Source organism: Homalodisca vitripennis, chromosome 3 (genome assembly GCF_021130785.1).
Source record: "Homalodisca vitripennis isolate AUS2020 chromosome 3, UT_GWSS_2.1, whole genome shotgun sequence".
NCBI lineage: Eukaryota > Metazoa > Arthropoda > Insecta > Hemiptera > Cicadellidae > Homalodisca > Homalodisca vitripennis.
In genome coordinates, this window is record NC_060209.1 from 20,603,135 (window position 1) to 20,630,053 (window position 26,919).

Here is a 26,919-nt window from a genome sequence, read left to right on the forward strand (position 1 = left end):
ATCCGGAAATGGAGGAATATGACTGTGAAGTCGAGATGTCTGCTAAGCAGAACATTACGAACTTCTTTAGACCGACGCATCCGACCTTTTTACTGATCCGACCATACTCTTGGTCCTGTAGGTGACGAATTAGCAGGGTTCTACTGTACCATTATAAATTTGTGTTTTTACAGGATATAAACATTTACCAAAAGACAATTAATCACATCAGTAAGAAAATTATCCAAAAATAATGTTTATTTTTTTTAATTTGTCCAACATATGTTTACTTACTATTTACAAAATTGGATTCTAAATTTTTATAACTAGATTTTTTAGTCCATTAAACTTTTTGCAAAAACATCACAAAACCACATGTTGAATGTCTTGATGACAATTTAAATTTGAATATAATAAATCAACTTTCTTCCAGTATTTTAAACATGACATCAAAACAACGCAAACTAAAGACCAGTCTAACATGTCGTCTTATACAATAGACAATAGACAAATTCTTTATTTACAAATCATCAAGAAATTCAATGTCGTCAAATATTACAAGGTTAGTTTTTATTGAGAGTATTGCTCTTCTCTTTCCCAGTTCAGAAACTCATCCATGATGTAGAATGGACGGCTAGAGAGCCATTTGGTCAGTGATATCTTCAGTCTCTGTCCTTGTAGCATTTTTATATCTTCAGGAAGATGGTTGAAGATTTTTCTGCCTATGTAGGATGGTTTCCTTTCAAATAGTGCAGTGTGATGTAATAGCAGGTGAAAATTTGAAGCATGGTGGGTGTTGTCCAAACAAGACTCCTGACCTGAGCACAACACCCACCCTGTGTTGTTTCCTGTAGGGAACACTATCATCGTAAATTATCCGACAAAGGCAAATAACTTAAAAATTGCCTGAAAATGTTTTTACCTTAACAACTCCCTTCAGTCTTGGGTTCAGCTTCTCTTCTCTCACCCTCCCCTACGCTGGGGCATATTGATGGCATGGTTTAGGTCCAGTTTTAGCCAGATCCTTTGTACAGAGATTTGTCTTTTTACAGATTTAAGATAAGATCATCTCAGCCAGCATTACTAATTGTATCTACAAGCACTCTGCAAAAACCTTCAGAGGTGCCCATTTATTTGCTGTACCTAATTTACGTGTAGGCACTTTTTTCTTGAAAATCATTTTCACTCATGGTGACTGATATTGTGTAAATGATACAACACATGAATAATGGGTTATTATGATAATAATACAAAGAATGGTGTAAAGTAGTATATACTTTATTATCAGAAGTAGCAGCTGCAATCAGTCAATTACAAAATAAATATGTTAGATAATAAATTTAACAAGATATGTATTGTTCTTGTAAATGTGTTACCTCTTTCCCATCATTTTGATCTAGGTACTCAGTATTTTGTAATATAGAATATCACAGACGGTAATAGTTTGTAATTTTAAATTTATATCTTGTAGTTGATTCATGAGTACAAATACGAGTATGTTAGATAAGAGAAAAATATACTATAGTACATTCAATGAATGTGATTATATTTCTATTTAATATCAATGTATGTATGGATAAAAATATAATGTGTATTGGTTTATAGTAGTATATATATTGATAACACATTTTCAATTTAACTTGTATTTTATCATTACATTAAGTGTCAAAATTTAAAATAACATGTGAATTCTGTATAAAATAAATAAATAATTACAAAAATATTCTTGTGCCTTCTGGAATTATGTTAGTTTATATTAATTCCAGACAGTTCAGATTGCATCTAAATTACAATAAGTCAAGATTTAACCACACATTGAAAACTTAAATTATTTGTACTTTTAGTTACTAATTTCGTTAAATTATTATAATCTTGTTGTCATGCATATCAAATACATTAAGTATTCTTTTTACCAAATCTGTGTTGGAATTGAACAAATACCAAGTTACAGAAATATTGTGTGCTACAAAATCCCAATCTACTAACTAGAAATATTAGTTGGTATATAGTAGCATGAATTTTTTCATTCTTTCTTTTGTAGTAGAAAAAACACCCTGTTTAACCAATTGGTCGAGAATCTGCAGTATATACTGATTGAAATGTTTACCCTCATATAGCTTATGGAAGGCACGTTCTTTTAAAGGTTCATTTAGAACATCGTTAGAGAAGTAGTTACCAAAGTCAGCTGGACCATCAGCCAGAACGATGGGCACAAGCATACAAACATGCAGTATCATCAGAGGACTCAACGATGCTACTTCCATCTTGAGGGCTTCATAAGAAAGCCTTTCCGGACACCCCAGTTGTTCTAGGTTTTCATTCAAAGAGTCACAGTAGAGGTGATACAGATCATCTAGACTTGTTTCTTTTACAGATGGGTGTGCACTTGCCAAAATAAAGGTTAAAAATTCTTCAACTGGAGAAATGAACTTAAGAGTTTGAAAGTCAATGAGTTTAACATCAACAACCTCTCCTGCACTGTTGTACTTAAACATCATGTTGGTGCACCATGGGTCCCCTTGTGTCAAAGCCTTCACGTGTGGTGTTTCCTTTTGAAAAACATGCCAAGAAGTTTGATTATCTCTGAGCTCTTTGATGACGTCCAAGCACTCCTTGTACTTTGGTTTGTCTTCTAGAAAAGCACTCATGCTTTCTAGACTACATTTCAGTATTACTATGAACATCTGCATGTTACTCTCAGCTAGTGCCGGGTTGTCACCACCCAGTGATTCGATCAACTCGGGTTTCCTCTTGTGTACTGCTACAGAGAGAGCGTGCAATTTAGACGAAGCTTTAATGTAAAGTTGACAGTGGTTCAAGTCTAGGAGTTTATGTCGATCCACCATCTGAAATCCGGAAACACTAAGATCTTCCAGGATAAGACAGTTTGTGTTTGATGATTTGTAGTGTTTAGGCACTATGTTGAACTTACACAGTTTACGAGCTTCACTGATAAACTCGTTGTAGTACTTGGGTTCCCTTTGAAAGGCATCATCAATATAAGCACCTATATTTTCTTTGTAGTCACTCTTCATTGTTTTAACTATTATAGAAGTTGAGTGTTCTGTGTTGCCTTGAGTCTTGTATTGTAATTTTGCCCGAAATAAATTACTGGCATAGTTATTCCCCGCTGGGACAGCTGGCTCTAGTTGGAGCTTTGTGATTACAATTTCTGGATAGTCCTCTTGGTCAGACTGAAGAGCTGATTGCAGAAACTCTGCTGATAACCAGTCAGGTACATTTTGTGCAGCCATTTCTGTAACATAAAAAATATTTTTTAACACAAATTTGGAATATAATTTAGTAAACATCTAATAACTAGTAAGATTAATATTTGAGGTAATTAGAGTAAAATTTAATCCACCCAATTGTTTCTTTATTTTTTTATTATCCTTTTAGGATCCTGCACTTAAATCTAAAAGGATCTTTGTGCCCCCTTACTTGTTAACCCTCAAATTACTTTAAAAGTGCGTTAGATACATGGGTTCCTATTCTTTGGGCTCCTAGCCACTTTTCCTTGTTTTACAAATAGCAAGACGTTCAGCCATATATGTGTGTGTAGATCTTTTCTGTAGGACAAAGCAACTCCACAGTTTGGCTCTGACACTACCAAAATCCTTTCAGAGCCTTTCTTTTCCTTCCTTGCCAGCTATTTCATTTTCAGGAATACCTTCATGACTCATCCAAGGACATTGTTGTTCTCCCTGCCAATTCCTCCTAGCTCACAACCAAGAATGCCGAAGCTTGTACTATTGGAAAAGAGAATGGATTGCGTGGAGCACTCTTTTAAGTTACTTGAGAGCAAGCAGAATAGAAAAAATTCTTCAGAAATCCCTCAAGCCTTAAGAAAAGCTAAGTCGTAAGATACGCCTTGTACAACTAAAAAATCAGTTTATCATAACCTGACCATTTTTGGAAATAAGAAAGCACATAGCAGCTTGAAAAACCAATTAGACGTTTCAATGCAAGCTGCTAAATTCCAAGCAGCACCTGTAATGTCAAAACTTGACAAGGAAACCGACGAGTAAAAAAAATCAAAACAATAGTACAATTTACTAATCAGATTTGATAACTTCACCAAAGTCTCCCCAACTAGGAGTAGAAGCTCAAGTACATCACCACTTCTCCTCTTCACCATCAAGAATATTTTTAAACAAGAACTGCAGAGAAGCATCTAATCCCTCAAAATACAAATGAAATGATCACTATGAATAGTGGATAAATATCTAATAAACATACTATTAAATGCCACTGAGCTCGGAAAAGGATAACCATATGAAGAGCTTTTAAAGAAATATATAAATAGCATAGTAGCTGTCACAACTTCTGTCTTACATTCCGGTAAGAATGATCTTAATGCACTTGACATTGATAAAAAATCGGTGGATGCGTAAAATTATGGTAGTCACATCAATGATTCAATGATTCATTAAAATAATTTTTTTTAAAGTTTCCAAGATAAATATCATTCGAGGAAATTACTAAAAAACAATATTTTGGATCTCAGAACTATAGAAGAGAACAAACTAGTCAGTCATATTTCATTAAAATGTAGACAGACTGGGAAATGAAATTGACAGACTTAACCAACTCTTGTCCTTTCATGATCCAGATGTTATAGTTTTGTCAGAATATGGGTTAGATCTTGGTACAGTAAAAAAACCAAAATTTTCATATGCCATCTGGTTACAGCACTCTGCAGAAAGAATCATATTAAGGGAGGCTCTGTTATTTATAAGCGCCTCAATTTTGTCAATGAAAAAGTATTTCATTGTTGAAAAACATTGCCAAGAGACCTTTGAAATGTCTGCAGTCATAATTAAAAGAGACACACATTCCTCCTAAACGTCTATCGACCTCCAAAACCATATTTTTCTCATGCATTTATAAAGCTTTGGAAGAGTTTCCAAATAACAAGGGGATCTGCATTATTGAAGATTTAAATGTGAACGATCTAGTACCACCAATGGCAAGGACTTTTCTGAACAAAACTCTGGCAGCTTTTAATATCAATAGCAACAGGATTTTTTTTTAAACAGCTGCTATTGATGCAGCGTATGTTAATTCTTTCTTGTCCGAAGTACATGTAAAGATTATTAATGCTGGTATCTCTGATCATACCGGGCAGCTTTTTACTTTCTAGAGTAAAGAAATTACCAACATCTACCAGAAGACGTTTTAATTCTAATAACCTGTCTAAACCCAAAGGCCTTTTTGATCTGCAATCCTGGCCATGCCCAGGCTAGATTGGTTGTTGGTTCTACAAGCCAAAAATGTGAAGAAGCTTGTTCGAATTTTATCAATATCGTTTATCCAGGACTTGATGCTGCCTGTCCTCTTACAGCGCCTTGAGTAAAATCCAAATGGCAGAATAACATGATGAAATTTAATCCAGAAATTGAAGATCTTAAAAGGGCATTTATATTAGCTCAAAGCGCGTATGTAGTAAGTGGAAATGATGATAACAGGAGAATCGCAGCTCAGAGTATGAGGAACTACGATTTGAGACTCGGAGAACATAGACAAGAGGCTAACAAACTTCTGATTACATAGTTAAATAATAAAAGTAAAACAATCTGGCAGATTATAAATAATGAAAGGATGATAAAGAAGAAATAGAACCCTGAACAAACATGGTAATTAAACATTGTTTTAGAAAATTTTAACCATTAGTTTGCAAATGTAGCTGAGGAAATACTCAAACATAACCATCATCATAAAATACCTCTTTTTGAACTAAGTAAAGAGTTCCAAAGACATATATTTTCAAATTTTGAACCAACCGCACATAAAGAAGTTTTAAGTATATTGAGCTCTTTAAAGCCAAAATCCTTAACCGATATTGATAAAATAAATTCTAAAGTACTAAAATTCTCCTTAGATAAATTTAACCTTCCCATGACTGATCTAAATAATAAACCTTTCTTAAAAGGAACATTTCCATAAAAATTAAAGTTTTCAAACGTCTACCCACTGCATAAACAAGTAAGCTAAACTGAAGTCAACCATAATAGACCTATTTTTCTGGTGCCAGTTGTATCTAAAGTGATAGAGAAGATTGTTCTTTTAAGACTTCTTGACCATTTAAGATACAATGGTTTACTTCCTGAGAGACTACATGGCTTCAGGATTACAGATTAGGACATAGTTTTAACCATTTTTCTTGACCTGAGCCTTTGACAGCCTAGATCACAGATTTATTAAACCCAAACTGACAGCTTTGGGGCTTGGAAATACAGTTTTAAAATGGTTTGAAAGTTATTTGAAAGGAAGATGTCAAATAGTGGAAACCAAGCTATTTTTGGATGGAGAGTTGATGGTTGGACGATTTCCATAAGTGAAAACAAATAGGGGTGTGATGCAGGGCTCAGTTCTAGAACCTGTTTTGTTTATATTATTTACCGAAGACTTTCCACAACATCGGGGGCCTTACTCTTATCTTGTCATATGCGCTGATCGTATGGTTCTACAGTCTAACAATAAAACAATAGAACCTCTTGAAATTAACACCTTTATTGCAGTTAGTATAATAGAGCAATATTGTATTAATAATGACCTCGATTTCAACTCTACAAAAACTAATTACATAGCTTTTGGAAAGTTTAAAGAACAAGCATCAGGCCCACTAGAACTCCAGAGTGTACAGGCTACAAGGTACCTGGAACTGGCACTTGATTCTTGGAATCATCATGTTGATGCTCTCTGCAAAAAACTTGGGACGATAACGAAGTTTCCAGAGGAAACAATAAACGTAGAGTTATAATAATGGAGTAAGTGTAAGTGGGTATAGATATGACAAGCTTATAACATTAGTTACAAAATATATAACTTAAAAACATTTCTATTCATTATAAAAAAATTTAAAGAAGAGATTTTTTGACTTTTTGCAGAAACCCTTCTGAGCTATATTTTTACCCTCAAAATCAGGTAATTTCCAGGAAATCCCATGACAATGCAACCCGTTTTTGAATACAAAAAAATGTAACGGGATCATAATTTAATAATTAACAACTGAGAAATGATTGGTCATTACAGCCAACCTCCTTACAGTAATGTAGAAATAATTAGGTACCGGTAGATAATTTATTTTGTATATTAGATATCTTTTAATCTAACTATATATAGGCTTAAAGTTTCCTACTGTTTAAAAACATATGATGTGAATTCTAAAAATAATACAACTACAAACAGTTTTAACTTACCTGTTGTTTTGTAGTTGCGGACTGTATGAATAAGATTTGTATATATATGTATCAAAACTGAGCGCTATCAGTTTAGTACTTGAAGGCCTTGCAGTACTTGACATCTGATAACCATCATGTCTGAAATTAATCTTGAGCACACTTATCTTTTGATATTGAATTTTTTATAATCAAACCAATAAGACTCCATGATCAAATTTTTATCTCTTAAGTGGTTCCTTCCTTTGTTTTGCAATACAAATGAACTTTAAGCTGATTTTAAAGGAACAATTGAAGAGGGAATGAACGTGAAGGTTGTGTGATCTTGTTGCTTTATGACAATTCATTGATTGGGGAGACAAAAGAATTTTAAATGTTGGTCCAGAAAAATGGTTAAATGTCTGCTGTACAAAACACTTCAATGTCTTTTTTTACTAGAGGCAAAAATTTATATTTCATCATCATAATACAAGACATTCCATCTCTATAAATATCTCGTCATGATGTCTAATATCCAGATCCTTTAATAGTTTTGGAAGTTCGTAACTTCTAAGAGATTCTTTCTCTGGTTGAACAACTGCTTGGAGAAATTCTGCTGACACCATTTAAGATACATCTTTTTCAATGGTATGTTGTGCAAACATCATTTTGTTTTAAAGCTGAATAGATCTAGAACATAACATTATTATACAGAAATAATTTTGCACCAAATGGAGTATTCAGGTGCCCCCACTCCTCTTGGAGGAAGTAATAATCCTATGACAAGAGTATACTTTTACTGAGCTGACTGTACCAACAGCAGTTTTGATTTCATCCCCATAAAGTACATTAAATCTCCAACTCTTTAACATTCAAACAAACCAAAATTTGTTCCAGAGTAGTCTGAAGTAAAACGCATTGTTGATCAAACTTGATCAGATTAGTTTTAAACTATGTAACAAGTATTTATTATGTTTGCAACAATATAAGTTGATGTCAATATTGAGTAATATCTATTGCATTATGAGCTCGTAAGATCAAATTTTAATAATCATCATTCATCAAATGCACACACTTTGTACAATTTAATAGTGTCAATATTACATTGTAATTAATTATGTATCTAATTAACTCTTAGTATAAGAAAAATATACACTTCAGCTTGCCATATACAATTTTAATAAATAAAGGATCTGTAATTTAAACTAATTAAAAAAAAATCAACTGTAACTACCTAGAGACTAATAAGAGACACAGATACCAGAACTAAAACGTTGTTTAGCAATAAATGATTTAATTTGATAAAATAAAACAAGACAAAAAACATTCATACATAATGAAAAACTATAAATATATTCATAAATACATTTACTTGGAATTTTCCCAGTTAAATTTATACATATTGAGAAAAAAATGACACCAATATAAGAACAGTTATACATTATCATAATAAATAGTATTTACGAGGACTTATAATATTGAAATAAACTTTTAGTTATTTCAAAATAAACAGCTATTTATTTCATTTCAGACCAATGCATATTTGAACACTGTTATTTGAGGTTGTTTTAATTTTGTACCATGGTGATTATGATAGAGCAGAAATTTTTGTGATGTGTTTAGTTTATTACTTGAATAATGGTAGAAAATTGTGTAAAAGATTTCAAGCTATATATATTCAGTGATACCCCTTCAATTGTGGCAACCACAAAGTGGAAAGAGCTGTTACTTGAAACTAGAAGTGTACAGAATAAGTATGTTGTAAAAAAATTGGTAAAGTATTCTAAGCACTGGTTTGTTAAGTCCACCATAGAATAATCAAGAAGTTGCAGAGACTCAAAGACTCCATGGACTTCTTGAATACACACATTCAGATACTACTTTCTGTATTGTGGATGGCTGTTTAGACAGCTTCTCAAACATTTTATCCAACCGCGTTAAATATTTTACAAGTCTACGTTTTCAAGAAAAATTCAAAAGCTCAGAATACAGAGAAGGAGATAGTATTTGGAAACAAATAAAGAAATATTAATTTTTTTATACATAAACTAAGATATACTTTAATTGCAATGATATTACGTTGATAATTTTTTTAATATGAAAATATATTTCACTTTTTATGCGATCTAAAAATAATGTATAAATGGTCTTAAATTTTTTCAGTAAGGTTGAGGTTAGCGAAGGTAAACTGTCTTGGAACTAATTGAGTTATATACTTGAAAACTGACATATTATGTTGTCATTGAAAGGGGTGTTGACAACATGCCTTTCCTGTTACTTGTATGTCTGTCTAACTTCGGCAGGATATCGTGAGAATGAATTGGGTAATAGATTTTAAATTTTATATAGAACTTCGTTTTTACACACGTAACATTAAGTTTTATAATTATATATGACCCTTCCCCAATCATGGGACTTGGCTGAGTGTTAGTGAAGCTTAATTGTTCGGGGGATATCTCGAAAACGCATTAGTTACACATTTGTTAATTTCTATGAAACTACACTTCCAATAGGCAAAAACAATTTCATTGCTGTTTTATATCCATCCGGATTCAGATCTTTATTGTCATTATGCAACAATGGTGCAATAGACATGGTCAAATTTTTACAATTATTGTCAGTTATTACAACTTAAAAAATCTTTCATACTCTTACAACAACTCTCTATCTTATAACATGGACTCATAAAAAACTGTCAACAAGCAGATATACAGTACAACAATTATTTAACAAAGATAAATCAACATAACAAGATTTAAACAAAAGATCAACAAATACACACAAATAACAAGGTAATAAATAGAATAATAAACACTTAATATTAATTAAAAAATCAACAAATAAACACAAATAAAAAAATACGAAATAGAACAATAAATACTTAATATTAATTAAAATCACTAATATCACAGACCAGGTACTCATCAATGCTGTAAAAACACTTTTCTTTTAGCCATTTGCTTAGAATAATTTTAAACCTATTAATACTAACTTCCCATGCATTTTCAGGTAACTTATTAAATAATTTAATTTTCATGTATATATGGCTCATTTTTGTTTTCTGTAGCCTTATAGAGAATTGGTCAAGCATATGTCTCTGCCTTGTACTATAATTATGTACATCTTGACGGTTTTGATAATTACTTAAATTTTCTTTAACATTCAGTACACAGTTGTAAATAGACATACATGGTAAGGTCATAATTTTAAGTTCTTTAAAAAATGGTAAGCACGAATTCCTATCACTTACATTTGTTATAACTCTTACAGCTTTCTTTTGCCATATAAAAGCTCTTTGTGATTCATTACTGCCTCCCCAAAGTGTTATTCCATAGTTTAAGTTACTATGAAAGAATGCATAGTAAGCTCTTATGAGACTCTCTAAACTTACACAATTTCTCAATTTATGTAGCAAAAAAACCACTCTTGATAATTTTGTGCAAAGCTGGTTGACATGACTTGACCAGCTAAGGGTACTATCCAAATATAGCCCAAGCAACTTTACCGGCCTAAAATTACGATATATGTCACTATTTAGAGAGAATACAATTTGTTCAGTTTTGTTCTTGTTTACTGATAAATAGTTTGCCTGAAACCACTAAAGTGCTATCCTCATAGAGTGTTCTTGCTCCGTTATGTGGTTTTTAAGATTATGTTGTTTATTAATGAATGTTGTGTCGTCAGCATATAAAACAGAAAAACATGGCATACTATAAGCAAAATCATTAATTGCAACTATAAATAAAAAAGGCCCAAGTACAGAACCTTGAGGGACCCCAATTTTTACATTTTTAAATTCAGATTTATCATTACCTTGAACAACCATTTGTTTCCTATCACTAAGGTATGACTTAAACAACTCTAATTCCTTATTTCTTATTCCGTACACATGTAACTTTTTTATTAACAGTTCATGAGAAAGACAATCAAAAGCCTTTGACAAATCAATTAGTGTGGCACATGTAATACTTTTTTCTTCAAAATGAAACAATATATTTTCAACAACTTTTTCTACAGCCTTGATTGTATTTAGTCCTGGCAAGAAACCAAATTGCTCTTTACAAAGGAGTTTGTTATGGTGGAAAAAAATGTATAATTGCTCTTTGATACAGTACTCAAATATCTTACTAAATATAGGTACAAGAGATATTGGCCTATAATTTTCTGGAGATTTTTTATCACCTTTTTTAAAGATAGGTATTGTTTTTGTAACTTTAAGAGCTAATGGAAATACACCTTGTTCCAACATTAAATTATAAAGTATAGTTAAAGGCTCTACTATTATGTGTATAATATTCTTAACAAGAGTATTAGAAAAACCATGTAAGTCTTGACTATTTGAGGAGCTGAGTTTGTTGACACAATATAAAACATCCTTTACAAGAATATATTTCCACTTAAAATGAGGTATTACACTTCCATGTCCTATAACATAATCGTTAACCATTTCAATAGCGTGACTGTAATTTAAAGAGGTTAAATCTGTATTACTAATTTGGGAGGCAACTTTGATAAAATAATTATTGAAATCATTAGATGGAATTTGCACGTCATGCATATTCACTTCATTATTACTCTCAGATCTTATTACCCTTCATGCTGCCTTACATTTATTTGTTGAACTATTAATATAGTGTTCATTTGCTGATATCTTAGCTTGTTTTATTTGTTTTTTGTACTCATGTTTAGCTGAGTCATATGCTCTCTTATGATCCCTTTCATTGACAGTACCTTTACTACTCTTAAAAACATCATATAAGTACATAGTATAGTCCCTATTTTTTTTTTTTATTCTAGTGTAAACCACTTAACTAATGGTTTGCCTTTAACTGAGTTAGAATTAAAATTTTTTACAACGCAGCATTCTTCATAAGAAGTTGTCAACAGTTTAATAAAATGAGCAAAAGCATCGTCAACATTATCATACCTGGCCAAAATTTGCCAATTTATCTCCAGCAGCTTTTCTTTATATCTGTGGGATATATCTGAACATTAACGAAGCCTGTTTATTACCGAAGAATATCCTGATACTGAGTTAAGCTATATCATTGAACTTTAGAAGAAACTTAAGAAGAGTAGAAACTTAATATTTACACAGGCAATGTTGGGTATGATGATGGTGAAAGAAAACTTCATGGGATTTAGTGAGCGTTAATGAAACCTATTACCTATGGGGATATTACAGAATCAAATTGAAATGTAGATTTTAAATTAGGATAATCTCTTTACTTGGCAGTAAACAAGTGAGTATGGCACACAGCTGATATTACTCACAGGTAAAATCATGTATTAATGTATCAAAATGAATACATGCCATAAAAAGAGTTAATTTCCATACAGGCAAGATCGAGTTTGATGATGATACATGTCATTATAGTGGATATCCATTGAAGGATTAAACATATCTCATCAGAATGTTGTTGAAATAGCACCCATTGTCTTCATGTCGGAGGGTGCAGGATGTTGGTTTAGCTAAATCAAGACAGCATTTTGGGCTAAGTGATAAAACATATCTCATCAGGATCATCTCGGCAAGGGGTACAAGAAAATGGAATAGTTAGATCAAAGATATATTTTGGCCAAATATATTAAAAATACCTCTTTAGGCTTTCGTTGAAATAAGGTCCATTGCCTTCAAACGGCAAGGGGAAGGGGTAAAGAAGGATAGGGCAGTTAGAACAAAGCAGCATTTGGGTCAATGAAATAAAACACATATCATCAGGATGTCATTGAAATAACGTCAATTACCTAGAAACTGCAAGGGGTACAGGAGGAGGGGGTCGTTAGATCGAGGCAGAAATTTGTACACTGAGATGAAACATGTCACATTGGAATGTCGTTGGAATACTCGTGGCCCAAAACTTAGTGAAGCTTGTTATGCGATAAATATACTTCTGGCATACTTCTGCCACATATATTTTTATTTAAATTTTTATCAACACTTAAGTTGATAAAAATTGTTGCTACTCATGTATTTTAAATTCACTTTTAAATTGTTAGGATGACACAATAAAGAAATAATAATTAAAAAACTTACATTTCAAGACCAAATATTTGTATGTGTTGTTGAAATTGCTATCAAAATTATATCAGAATTATATTCGGTTGGTCCCTTAAATGATACAACGATATTAGACACATTGAGCCATTATGTCATTGATAAATGTTTGACAGAGTAAAGGAGCCATATGGGTTCGATAGCCTGTTCTGGGTCTAATAGGGGAATTCAGCTGCGTTTGTATTGGCAGGCGAGAGGTCCTGGGTATTTACGACAGGACAATCATGTCTATTATCGTCGAATTAATTTTACCTCGTTGTGGATGTTACCAGGCTTATACATGATTTGTGCCCTAAACGTGGCTGGAAAAATATGAGCAACAATATTTTCTCAAACTGATTAGTGGTCTTATATTTGAAAATTGCATATAAAACGCACAACATTTTATAACATATTTTGTGTTCAACTGACATCTTCAATTAAGATACTGTTGGAATCTATAAGTTTTTTCAGTAATTCTGTAAACACCATATTCTTACTCAATCATAGTCCATTTATCTTTCAGATTAGCTGATTTAATGTTCTCATCTCCTGTTTCCAACTCGTTTTTTAGTCAATGTATAGTTTATATGTTTATGGATTTGGGAAACAAGGTTCAAATTGAAATGACAAGAGTACAGTACAAATAATGATTGATAACAGGAAGTTATACTTTCTGTTATCAAATATAAGTAGATATTGCTGTATCATGTCGGCGTCACAGGGCACTCTACATAACAATTAAATGTTTACTCTCTATAAACGCATATCACTGTGCCTTATTGGTCTATTGATAAGGGAACGCTTGTTTTCTGTTTACGGTCTGTGTCTGGCCAGGAACTGAAACTTTGAGTACCTATAGGCTTGCACTAATGATAAAGGGCGCTCTAGAATAAAATCATAGGTTCCTCCCTCGCTTAAAATAATATGCTCTGATTGTCATTGTTAGGTTTGAAAGAGTGCATGAGAACAATTTTAATATATATATATATATATATATATATATATATATATATATATATATATATATATATATATATATATATTAAAATTGTGTATATATACACACTCCGACCCCCACAAGTCTTCTACTTCTATGCGTATTTGCTGATTCCTTCCAAAAGTAGGCTTGCCTTCTTAAGTTTAAATCTAGAAATATCTGGTTGCGAAACACAGTGGATCTGGAAGGTAAGGAAGAAATATGTAAATTACAATATAGCATTAAGAATAATGATGCTATATATAACGGTGGTGAAGGCTTTATCCGATCGATGTCCGTGTGGTACACTCGACACTTCAAGTTTATATACATCACTAACGTTTAGACGACACAATTCAATCGACACGCCAAAATATTTTTAAAGTTACCGATGGTATTTGCATGCTTTCCTAAAATACGGTTCAACTTCTCATTAAGAGAGTGTAGTGCATGAATCTCTGAAGTGTGGTGGCCCATGCGGAGATGCCGGCTTTGTTGCGGACCTTGAAATTATCTGTCAATCCGTTCCGACAGAATCAAATCTGTTAATTTCTTAACAGTTCGTCTATAAGTTAACTTGTTCTTAGAACAATCCCTGACGATTGCGCTTAATTATCAAACGGCGTGAACAATTGTAATGTTAAATGTTCGGTACATAGTTTTTGAACTGTGTAAAATTGCCAATGAAGAGTTAACACGATCGTAATTCATAAAGATATGATATCGAACATTCTAACTACAATGGAAATGTTACATATAACATTAACCATGTATTTTGATGAACTGGTGAAGAAATCACGATTGATCAGTTTCTTTCCAAACACGGTATAAGTGGGGATGAATGCTTCAGAATTTCAATTCAGGGTCGATGTCAGGCTGTTACGGTTATTACGGCTGTTGTAGGCCGTGGCAGAAACATGGAAGTCATAGAAAACTTCATTAGACTCTAAATTAATAACACTTGTTAATTTCTAAAATAAAACTATTGTTATACATAATCTATGCTTGTAGTTAATTTTAAATTGTGTCTTCCATCCATATTATCTTTAATTGGGATTTTAATGAGTAGGAATGGTGGTAGTTGTTTTTGTATTATAACACTGATTCAGGGATTTCCGTTGGTTGTATTTATTTCCTTAAGAACTGACAGTCATATGGAAACCACTGGACTAGGAGATACAAAGGGCACAGCGAATAAAGCGCGCATACGAGAATATTCGTATTACGCTACGGAAACGGAGTTAAGTTACCAGGAAATGATTAGGGAGTTTCTTGTGTTCCGAGTTAGTGAAAAATACAGGAGGCCTCGGAAGCGTGCCCCTCCCAAACTCGGAGCAAATCATAAAAAAAAACAATCACATGCCACTAGTGGGAAGAGACAAAAACGAGACAAGATTTCGAGTACAAGAAATATAATTAGTAGGTGGCAAACATTTCCATGCAAAATACAATTATGCAGCACCACGGTGCACCGCGTAACTTAAAAACTAAATAACAACAATAAATATAATTCCAATAATGACAATAACATAATAAATAAATAATATAATAATAACACAATAAATAGAAATTTGGTCTATAAATAACATATATCAGGTACGGCAGTAGCAAAATTTTAACTGGTAATTTTTATGAACTGAGGGGAGGAAAAAGGTTGTAGAATTTCTAGGCCCACTATTTTTGAAAAGTAATTTTGTTTCAAGTTTGTAGCCGAAATTTAAAAAAAAATATATTTAAAGCCAATTTTCGAAGGAGGCGGGGGCTTAGTTGCCTCCACGAATCCGAATTAAAGATGAAATCCTCCCCTTCAGGTCATGTAACTAACTAAATAAATACTGGCTAGGTACTGGCCCTCCTCCAGATCTAACATCTGGCAGCGCTCCCTGCACCCCAGTCCTCGCAAGTTCAGTATAAGAAGTAAAAAAAACACATTTTTAATCCAACCTTGTTCCAGGAGAAATGAATGGGAGCACTACACTCCGGTTGGATGCCGGTCCAATAGCGCTGGCAGGGCGCGGGCATTCAATTTTTCAGTTGTTCGGGCAGACTCGCCGCACCAGTCCCGCTGACGGCACTCACGGGGACCCTGCCGAAAGTCGATGAATTAGCCAGCCATGGAGAAACGGGAAGAACAGAGAACAGCCAGAACACAGTAAGCTTCTCCGAACGTGTCTGACCGCTCCGAACAGCAGCCAGAGCCAGTGCCGGTGCCGGTGAACAGCTGGTCGGTAAACTAGTCAAGGTCAACCAGCTGACCTCAACCAGGCAGAAAATCAAGACTCTGACGGAGTGACTCCCCCACCGACTGACAAGAGTGGCCGAGGTGGGCAAAATAAAAGACAAAAATAAATTGTCCAAACTGAGCCCCGGCTCACTTGGAAGTGAGTTATCTCACAATACAATAGCTGAGGTACATTCCTCCTGACCATACACCACAGTTCACTCCTTCCTTCAAGTGAGTCATCGTTCAATACAGTACCTAGCCATTTGTATCGATACAATAGTATTCTTTTAGTCCAAAAACGGTTAACTTTCTTCACTGTGTGCTTTTTCCGCGAAAACGAGACATGATGCCCGCTTAGCTAGCAATTGTGTACTGACTGCGCTCGCATATTCCACGAAGTTCGTCCTCAGACTCTAAAAAACTGGCATAGTATATGAAAGTTGGCGCAGTTAAATACTATGCTTTTCTTTTCAGAATTGATCATACTTCCTGTTATTCATGTCCTGTGTAAATATCAGTTGTTCATTGAAATTAGCTGCAGAAAACATGGCACAAATACAATTACAAAAAAATACTAATAATAATAATACCAACTCTCCAAAATAAATTTAAAATACCTTTTTAGGACTGCTAGTTATTTTGCTGGAATGTAAATATTTCAAATAATGTATATGTCAAAGTATTTCAATTAACCATTTTTTCGTTTATATTTTACGGTTGGCACCAAATAATATCCATCCACAAAACATTTGATTTAAGGTTGTACTTGTCATATTCATCCCAAAATGCACATTTTACCATGTTTCAAGTTTGTAGCCGAACTTACCTTAAATTACAGTGAGAAACTCTGTCATTCAGCGTTTGAGTCTGATTTTTTTAAAGTAGATAACTTCTGTTAAGAGAGCTAACATCGTATACAAGTAGGTTAGCCCCCAACATTGTCCCCTCCAAATTCCAGTAATATAAGGTAGACCTATATAGGGTATTATAAAAAAAGACTTTCAGTCACAAAATCAAACATTTATTTAAATAGAAACACATAAAAAGGTGTAAAGTCTAACACACAAGTTAATTAAACCATTGTTAATGACGCGCAACCCGGTAAGGTCTTGGTGGACATCATGGTCTTGTTTTGGGCAAATTGAAAAGTTTTGTTTTCGCTTTTAACCTCTGTTAGTAAGTCACCATAAAGTACAAGTCACACGTAAATAGTGTGTTCATTAAAAGAATGATCTAACATAAATGAATAAATATTTTTAAAATAATATTTTTAGCGCCCTTTTTGCTTTTGAATGATTCTGTAACTTATTAACATATTTATGACACAACAAGTATAGGCAAGTGTTATTATTTTAGCATGTTTAAACATCCTTATCCAAAGCAGTTTATTTGAAGGACATATTTTTAATTTTCATTCATTATTCATATTAAGAATATGACAATTAATAATATTTTTATCGATATGCTGTTGAGTGGTAGATAGCCTTGGCAAAATATTCATTGCACTAATACAAGTATCCAAATTAAAAATTGTTTATCGTAACGCATACGCAGGATGTTTCTGTTGTATAAATTATTGTCTGTGTTACAAGATCTAAAACTTTTTAGTACTAATTTGTATTAAAAAATTATTCTAAATAATAATTATAGTTTATATAATTGTTGGTTTTGATAAGAATAATATAATATAAGGATAATTATTGTGGTTCTGGAGTAAAAATGTGCCCAAATTTTAAATTTTGTGGTGAATCAAGACGTGGTTATATTTTTACGTTTTCCTGAGCGTTGTTGGGCAGTTTGTCTCTTTTTATAGCCACGTATGCATAATTTATTTGTACTGAGAGCTGCGGATAATCCTTTAAAATATAACACTGACAATATCATATGAACAATGATAACATAAAGTAATAAGTATGGAAACTTTTCGGGATTTATAATATTCTGTTTTGATTGCTTTGACGAATGATGCAGTAAACATGAAAATAACAGTCTGTCGTGAGCGAAATTTCTTTGGAACAATTATTTCTGTTATTAAAATTAAATAATGTATCTAAATGAGTACATTATCACAAATATAAAATGATAACTGTATTAGTAAGAATATGTACTTTTAGGACACTTCATTCTGAGTTGTTTTATTATTTTGTGGTCGTAACAGTTCAATTTTTTCTCGAATGTGATCTAATACTCCCTCTTTTTCCATTTCATCAAAAATAAATGGGCAGTACTTTTTAAATGAAGTACTCTGAAATAATTTATACCTAGCACTTTCTCTTATGGGCACATTCAAATCATCGGGTGCTGCGAAGACATTGAATTCAGCCCTTTCGTCAGCAAAGAAAAGCGGAAGCATCACACAGACAGCCATTAGCACATGAAAGCTCAGCGCCTTTATATCTGCTTTCATGTCTTCTACGGACAGTTTTTCCTCACAACCGAACTCTTCAAGGTGCTTGTTCAAAGAATCACAATACAGCATACACAAATCGTTGATTCCGGAGTTGCGAACTTCTGGGTTACTACTCACCCACACAAAAGTGATTAATTCCTTCACCGGAGATGTAAATTCTGCATATTGGAAGTCCAGGAGTTTGGCATCTACAACTTGCCCACATTCGTTGTATTTGAACATGATGTTGGTGCACCAAGGATCTTTCTGTGTCAACGCCTTTATCGGCTGCAGTGACGCCTCCATGTCGTTCACAAGTAGCTCCTGCAACGTGAGGTCAGTTAACTCATTTATAACGCTCAACCACTGTTTATAGCTAGGCTTGTCTTCTAGGAAAGCAGCCATGCACTGAACACTGCTCAGCACGACCCTTATATGCAATTTAAGAGCCTCCTCAGTAAACTCAGGACTACGCGTCACTATGGATTGAATTATTTTAGGATGCTTCTTGTAAACTGCTATCGAGAGGGCATGTAGTTTGGCTGAAGACTTGGCGTACAACTGGCAGTGGTTGAGATCTAGAAGGTCGTGTCTGTCGACCATAGTATAATCTGATGCTTTCAGGTCTTCCAAGACGACGCAGAGTGGATTCGGTGAGCTGTAATGTTTAGGTACAATACTATGCTTAGATATTTTATAAGTCTCGCTAATAAATTGATTATAGTACATAGGTTCTTTGTCGTATAATTCGTTGACGAATTCACCATACGTGTTTACAAAGTCGTCCATTGGTGATTTGATGATCAGTGACACTGAATATTCTGAGGAATCGTTATTTGGTGTCTTGTAGTTCACAATCGCTCTCAACATGTTACTGCCGTAATTGTTTCCTGGCGGTACAGCTGGTTCGAATGTGTGGCTTGTGATGACGAGCTCTTCGCGATCCTCTTGGTCTGATTGGAGACAGGATTTGAGAAAATCAGCAGTCAGCCATTCAGGTACTCGTAGATCTGCCATTATCTGAAAAATAACAAACGTTTCCCACACTGTAATTCTTGTTTTATTCACTAACAATGAACATACATTGCACTTATCCAATTCGATAAGTCGGAGCTAAAAGTTATGAGCTTAATGGTGAGATTACCGGTTGGTACACGAAATTTTTAATCAAACACTATGACCAGCATGTCGAAATCATTCAATAAAAATATACTCCGTTAGAAAATGTCACAGAACAATTTAGGAGCTAAGCCTGAATTAAATATACAAGATTTTATAATTTAGTAAAAAATTGGGCTCACAGAAACATAAGAAGTAGTCAATGGGTTAATAAGCTTCATTAAATGCATGGTGTTTAATCTAAAATTGTCTTATAATGGCGTAGTTTCTATTATTACTTGTATGGTTTCACAGCTGTTTTCTGCTTGTGTGCAGAAGATAGACAAGGAGATGTTACGATAAGTTTATAGATTATGAAATCTAGACTTGTATCCTTAAATACGTATTTAAATGTTTACATTAGCTCCTAGGAAGTTGAATGTGTTACTTTATTGAATGTGTTAATACAGAAGTAAATAAAACTTGTATAACACTAGACTTGATTGTAATATATTTTGAATTTCAATAGAATTAACTATCATTAATATTATTTTTTTATAGATATATAAATTACAACACAAGACTAAAAAACAGAAAACAGTTAAATTAATGAATTATAGTTTCAAACCATATTTGAAAAAGTTATTTCAAAAGAGTTATATCGTTTCTCATACATTCAAATATATTCATAATCTCATTCAGATTGTACTAGAAATGTATAATAGCAATTTTAAATCGGAACATACAAAAAATTTGTGGTGTAAAAAACAAAAAACCTGGGGTAACAGTTATAATTTTAGTAAAATAATACTATTTGCTTATCAAGGAAACACGTTTTTTCTGGACATCTGCCATCGTTCAGATCAAAAGTCTGTCAAAGAAGGAGTGGCCTACACGTTATTTGATAGAGCAAAGACCTTATGGTCAGGTAAAGATGGATTTAAAGAGGAATTTCAGAAAGTTAGATCGGTTCTTAGACACAATGGATACCCTCGGAAATATTTCTGAAAAATAACCTAAAAAAAGTTAAAAGTATAAAACAAATTATATATTTGTAGTAAACCAATGCGGAGTTTACAGTATGATTTTAAGAATGTCATTTAGTATTATTAACCAATAATAAAGAGGCCCTCACCTGTTCCCTCCTGTTTTGCCGACATCTTGTTTCTGCCGTGACGATTGCCATTTATTCTTATCTCCACTGGTCAGTCCTAGGTGTTTGGTTGGTGAATACAGTTTTAATAATTAGTGTTGTGTTTTGTTTTTATTAAGTGCATTTTTTAGAGTTAGTGGAGTTGACACATAACGTAGTGGTTGTGATTTACTGACTTATACGTGTCACAACGCTCTGGTATGATTTATTTATTTTTAAATACATTTTAATTATGTGTTTAGTTATTCGCCTGGAGAAGAGATCAGATTGCAGATCTCTAAACGTATTGTTCCTGATTTTTTTTGTATCACTGAACAATGGCAAATGTCCGGCAAAATCCTTCCAACGTCAAAAACACACTCCAAACAAAGTATTAGACTATGTTGTTATCTTTGTGTTAGTCCTAAGAATTGCCTAATTTTTATTACAGAAATGCAAATTTGGAAGCCTCATATTTATTATTATTATTTATATAATATTTATTTACCCTAATAGTAGGACAAATATTTGAAGGAGGTAAAAGTATAGGAGAAGTAGGTTTAGTATTAAAACAGTAGGATAATTTTAAGAGGTGTTTATTTAAGGCCAAGAAGAATTTCGAAAAATATAAATGCATTAGAAACTATAATCATCATTTTAGCATTGTGTAAAACAATTATAAATGTATTATATTGTATTATGTAATAAAGTTTAAACAAATCATTATGAGTATAAAATTGAAGTATAAATAATATATTAAAGAAGATTTAAACAAAGTAGTAGCTTTTAAAACAATAAATAATTTATCTTTAATAATCAAATATTTTGATTATAAATGGAAGATAATATAATACACAGTTGCAAATGTACAAAAAGAAAATATGGATTCTTAAATTGTTTATACTCGAAATAGATTATATAAAATTGCAGCGAAATGGTCAAATTGCACAACAAATCAAAAACATTTTTAAAAATCACTTAAAAACGAATAAATATTAAACATTATTTGAAGAATATAGAAAAAACTCGGATTGAAGCTAGAGAAATTCATATACCAGCAAGAAAGAAATGTATAACGAGAAAATTAATAACGGTAAAAAAAATAATATAATATTTCTTAATGAATACAAACTTTTTTATTTTCAATTATTACATTTTGTTTTTTAGTTTTTTCCTTAGAGATTTGTTTAAGTCTGAATTCTCCAAATTTTCTTATAAAAGGTAAAATATCATCTCAAATCCATTTTCCATGTTTTTTTTTTTTTTATTTAAAGATTAAAATAAATAAAGACCGCACCTTAAATTTACCGATGTGTGAACTGTTCATTCCCACGGAATTTTTCAAAACTGTTCTATATATTTCTCTTAATATGACTTCTAATACCTTTTTAAAGAGTTTTATATTGTAAGTTTGCACAAACATTTTTGCTTTAAAACAAATGTTATTATTTCATCTATAATCGATCAAATGTTTTATTTATTGAATGTTAAATGGCTATTTCTTTTTGTTAGGCCTACAACTGAATCCATTTAGATTTAAAAAATAACTAGAAAGTTTATTTTGGGAACTGTATATTCGTTAATAAATACAATTTTTTATTATTTATAGCCCATTGTTAACTACATCAAAATGTTTAAGTTTATCATTTTGTAACGATAATGTGGAACCTCTGACAATAACAAAAGGTATAATAGGTGAATAGCGCCGTTGGAAAGAGAGCGCTCAGTGGGTTGGGTCAGTTTCTTTGATACGGCCGACCTCGGCCCTCCTTGTTTGAGCAAAGGACGGGTGCTGTGACCTTCTCTACTCGTCAAGTGGGGTTCTGGACTTCTCCACTTGAATGTTCTGAAAGCTCCAATGGTCTTTTAAGGAGCTGTAGCGACGCAGCGAGTTGACTTGAGTTCCGGAAATGAACTTGTGAAGTGACAGAATTAGAGGCAATACTCGTGATCGTGACAGATGGATTTGTGTTAATAACTGTTGACTGTGTCAGTGTTAACTATAGCCTCGTGTGTGATTAGATACTCAATTTAGTTAATAATGAATTTATTGTGACAGAATAAATTAGTGGCAGAGAATTTTGTAAACAAGTAGTTTATTTAAAGCCAGCCAATTTTTAATTAATTATATATATATATAATAATATTATTATTATTGTATATATAATAATATTGTAATATTAATAAATATTTAGTGGATTCAATATTCACCGAGTGTTTAATGCAAGCAAACCCGTAATAACCGGTGTCAGAAGTGGGATTGCTAATTGTGTACGGCGAATATTGCAGTTTTTTAACTTAGACTTTTTGCAAACTTTTAAGTTTAATTACTTTTCGTGCTCTAAAAAGTGTTGGTGTAGGCGTGAGACTTTCGGACCAGAGTTGAAACGTGATCTAGAGGAACGAGATCTTGTAACGGCGGAGCGAAGTATTTGCCCCACTCTGCTTTTTAATTACTAAAATCATATCTTTAAAACCGATCTTTTCAAATAAAATACCATGATGTTCTTACTCAGCTACATTCAATAGAGTCCGGAGTTCCTCAAGGAAGAGTACTTGGTCCTTTTTTATACTTACTATATACCGCTGACCTCCCAGAAAATGAACATACTCAAATTGCAACTTTCGCAGATGATACTGCAATTTTGCCGGTCCATAAAGATTGTGTTCGAGCATCCCATTACTTACAACAGAGCTTAGATACAATTGCTAATTGGTTTAAGACATGGAGAATCAAAATTAACGAAAATAAATCAGCTCACATAACGTTTACGTTAAATAAAAATGCATGTCCTCCAGTTACTTTGAATGACGTTTTTTTACCCCAAGTAACTGAAGTAAATTATCTGGGCTTGCGCTTAGACAGAAGGCTTACATGGAAATCCCACATTTGGACAAAGATTCAACAGCTAAATTTATGACCAAATGAAACGAATTGGCTACTCGGATCTAAATCAAAACTCAGTTTGAAGAACAATATACTATTACGGTACATAAAACTATCCTAAAACCTGTATGGACATATGGTGTGCAGTTATGGGGCACAGCAAGCAACTCAAATCTGGAGATACTTCAATGGCATCAATCAAAATTGTTAAGAACAATTTCAAAAGCGCCACGGTATGTATCCAATAAAACGTTACATCAAGATTTGAACGTCCCAACAGTCAAAGAAGAAATAACCAAATTCAATCGCATTTATCTTTCAAGATTAGAAGATCATCCAAACCATCTTGCGGTAAATATGCTTGATAATTCTAAAAATGTGTACAGACTTCACCGAACTGTGGTTAACATCTAACTCAATTTTAATTGTTAATTTTTTTCTGTATATAATATTTACTTATTGTTCTTCTCAAATTGAACAGACTGTAAATAAATAAAATTTTTAAAAAAGAAAAAAAAGAAAATTTGTATAAGCGGCAATAGTCTGATTTCATTTTAATTTGTCTATTTTATATAATATATTATACCCAGGTACCTTCCCTAGTTCAGTACTACGTTTGTAATAAACACGGTACTGACAATGCTAAACTAAATAGGTAGAGTACACTCTGGTTCCTATTAATATTTCCGTTGTTCCAAGAAATGTACTCTATATTTGTTTTTCTCCAATAATATCTCCAATATTTATTCTCCAATATATATATATATATATATATATATATATATATATATATATATATATATATATATATATATATATATATAAGAAAGCACTCATTTTATGCTTCCTGAATAGGTGGGTGTGACATCCCACGGAATATAGAAGTAATTAAAAAAAAGTCATTTGTACAGTTATTTATTAAAGTAATACATGTGTATATTTTTTTCTACCCTAAAAGTAAAATGGCTTACCCTGTTTTGGCTGCGGGATGCAATATTTTAGCTAATAATATCACTATTCATCCATCCGTATATAGCGGATGTTTGCCTACTGAAGTAGTCTTGTACAAAGTGGTGCAGTAAAAGACTTGATAAATGTTATCAGGAAAAGTGCAATATAGTTATCTAGCAAACCATATATCACAGAATATAGTACAATATTTTCCTCCTCTGATTGTACAGCCCTTATGGTCGTATAGTATTGACTGAGGTTGATCTTTAATAATATTGTATTAACCACATAATATGTATTAAACCGATATCCTGATACCGATACCTACCACGTAACCGGCTTAAACTTATAAATGTTTTAAGTGTAAAGTTTCATTTAATGTATGTAGTTTGCTTCGACATAAGAAGTTGTATCTAACGCTATATTATCTATATATATATATATATAAATGAATATGAATGTTTGTGTTTTTGTCCTTTATGGAATCGTTATGGATCGGTCCTTTATTTGACCGATCATTATGAAAATTTGAATGTATATGTACTTTTCGACGGCGGAGAAGGTTTATATGCTGTACGGTCTTTGAGGAAGAGCCATAACCGCGGTATAGCCGAAATAAAAACGACTGGTGATGTACCTTGGGGGAGTCTCGTAGAACGGGGTCGTCGAGGTCCTCGGCCAGGGCAGCGGGGAGTCCAGGATCACCAGAAGTCTTGTGTAGGTCTTGTAGATGGAGAGCGGTGGACAACAAGGGGAATGATTCACTCCGAGAGGGGAAATAAAGTAACTATATTGACTTGAAATACATAAAAAACAAAATAGAGCTGTATAAACGTGAAAACTGTTCATGTATTGGGGTGGAATGCGGGCAGCAGCGTGTGTCCAGTACGCCGCCTGCGGAGATAATAATTGAGCCGAGTCTTCTTATCTTGAAGGGGTTGGAGAAGGGGCTGCGAGTCGGTGACGTCATCTCGGGCCAGTAACAAAACCAGCCGTTAATTAAGAAATAAGTACTGAACATTCCCCCCACCCAAAAAAGGACATTTTTTGACCCAAGTAAAAGAAGAAGAAAAACGTTATGATTGAAGAAAATTTACCATTCGTCATGAAACATACCTGAGTCAATTTATTATTAATTAAGAGCTAAATATGAATATAAAATGGAGTTATATGTACACTAAGGAGATTATGACTAAACATTAGGTAAAACAACCAACTTATTTACAGGACGGGTTACAATACCTGACGGGGTTTTCACTTGGACCACACGAACAATGTTGTCAGAGCTAGGTAACACTTTGATAATCCTACCTAGGGGCCAAGTTAGAGGATCACTATTGCTAGAGTACATTAATACTAGGTCATTTTCCTTTACATTTGTAGTTTGTTCAGTCCATTTTGGGCGTTGGATTTGCGAGTGGAGGTAGTCTTTCTTCCAGCTCTTCCAGAAGTGTTGAGTGGCGCGAGACACTTGTTGCCAACGAGATAGAAGATTGAGTGGCTCGGAAGTGATGTCCTCTTCTGGACGTGACAGCAGAAGATCTCCAGTGAGGAAATGGCCTGGAGTCAAGTAGTTGAAGTCGTCGTCAGGTGATGATGGAAGTGCGCAGAGCGGCCTGGAGTTCAGAACAGCTTCAATGCGGCATAAGAATGTCGAGAATTCTTCTGAAGTGAAGTGGTGGTTTTGTATTATTCTCTTCAGATGATACTTGGTAGACTTCACTGCAGCTTCCCAGAGACCACCAAAGTTCGGAGCACAGGGTGGATTGAAGTTCCAATGGATTTCGTTCTTGGCTAAGTGGTCTGAGATCAGTGGCGTGGAGTTCTTGAGTAGAGAATAAACTTCTTGAAGCTGACGAGCAGCACCAATGAAGTTGCGGCCTTGATCAGAATATATGTTGCGGCATTAACCTCTTCTAGCAATAAAACGTTCGATTGCGGCTCTACAAGATTCAGTATTGAGAGAGTGGACTAGTTCTAGATGAACAGCCTTGACTGTCATGCATACAAAAAGAGCAATGTAGCATTTAGACAATTTTGCGTTTCTTCTAGTACTTTCTTTAACAAGAAAGGGACCAGCAAA

At 33.3% G+C, this 26,919-nt stretch overlaps 2 protein-coding genes across 2 annotated transcripts; both read right to left on the reverse strand.

The window, feature by feature from the left end:
* Positions 1–1,236: 1,236 nt before the first annotated feature.
* On the reverse strand, positions 1,237–7,266 carry LOC124356670. The gene is made up of 2 exons (XM_046807803.1): positions 7,182–7,266; positions 1,237–3,235 (listed from the first exon to the last, which is right to left on the reverse strand). The coding sequence occupies exon 2, from the start codon at positions 3,231–3,233 to the stop codon at positions 1,974–1,976; it is 1,260 nt and encodes a 419-aa protein (XP_046663759.1). The 5' UTR covers positions 3,234–3,235; positions 7,182–7,266; the 3' UTR covers positions 1,237–1,973.
* Positions 7,267–17,644: 10,378 nt separating this feature from the next.
* On the reverse strand, positions 17,645–24,981 carry LOC124356671. The gene is made up of 2 exons (XM_046807804.1): positions 24,857–24,981; positions 17,645–19,788 (listed from the first exon to the last, which is right to left on the reverse strand). Exon 2 carries the CDS (start codon positions 19,783–19,785, stop codon positions 18,490–18,492), a length of 1,296 nt encoding a protein of 431 aa, XP_046663760.1. The 5' UTR covers positions 19,786–19,788; positions 24,857–24,981; the 3' UTR covers positions 17,645–18,489.
* Positions 24,982–26,919: the final 1,938 nt, after the last annotated feature.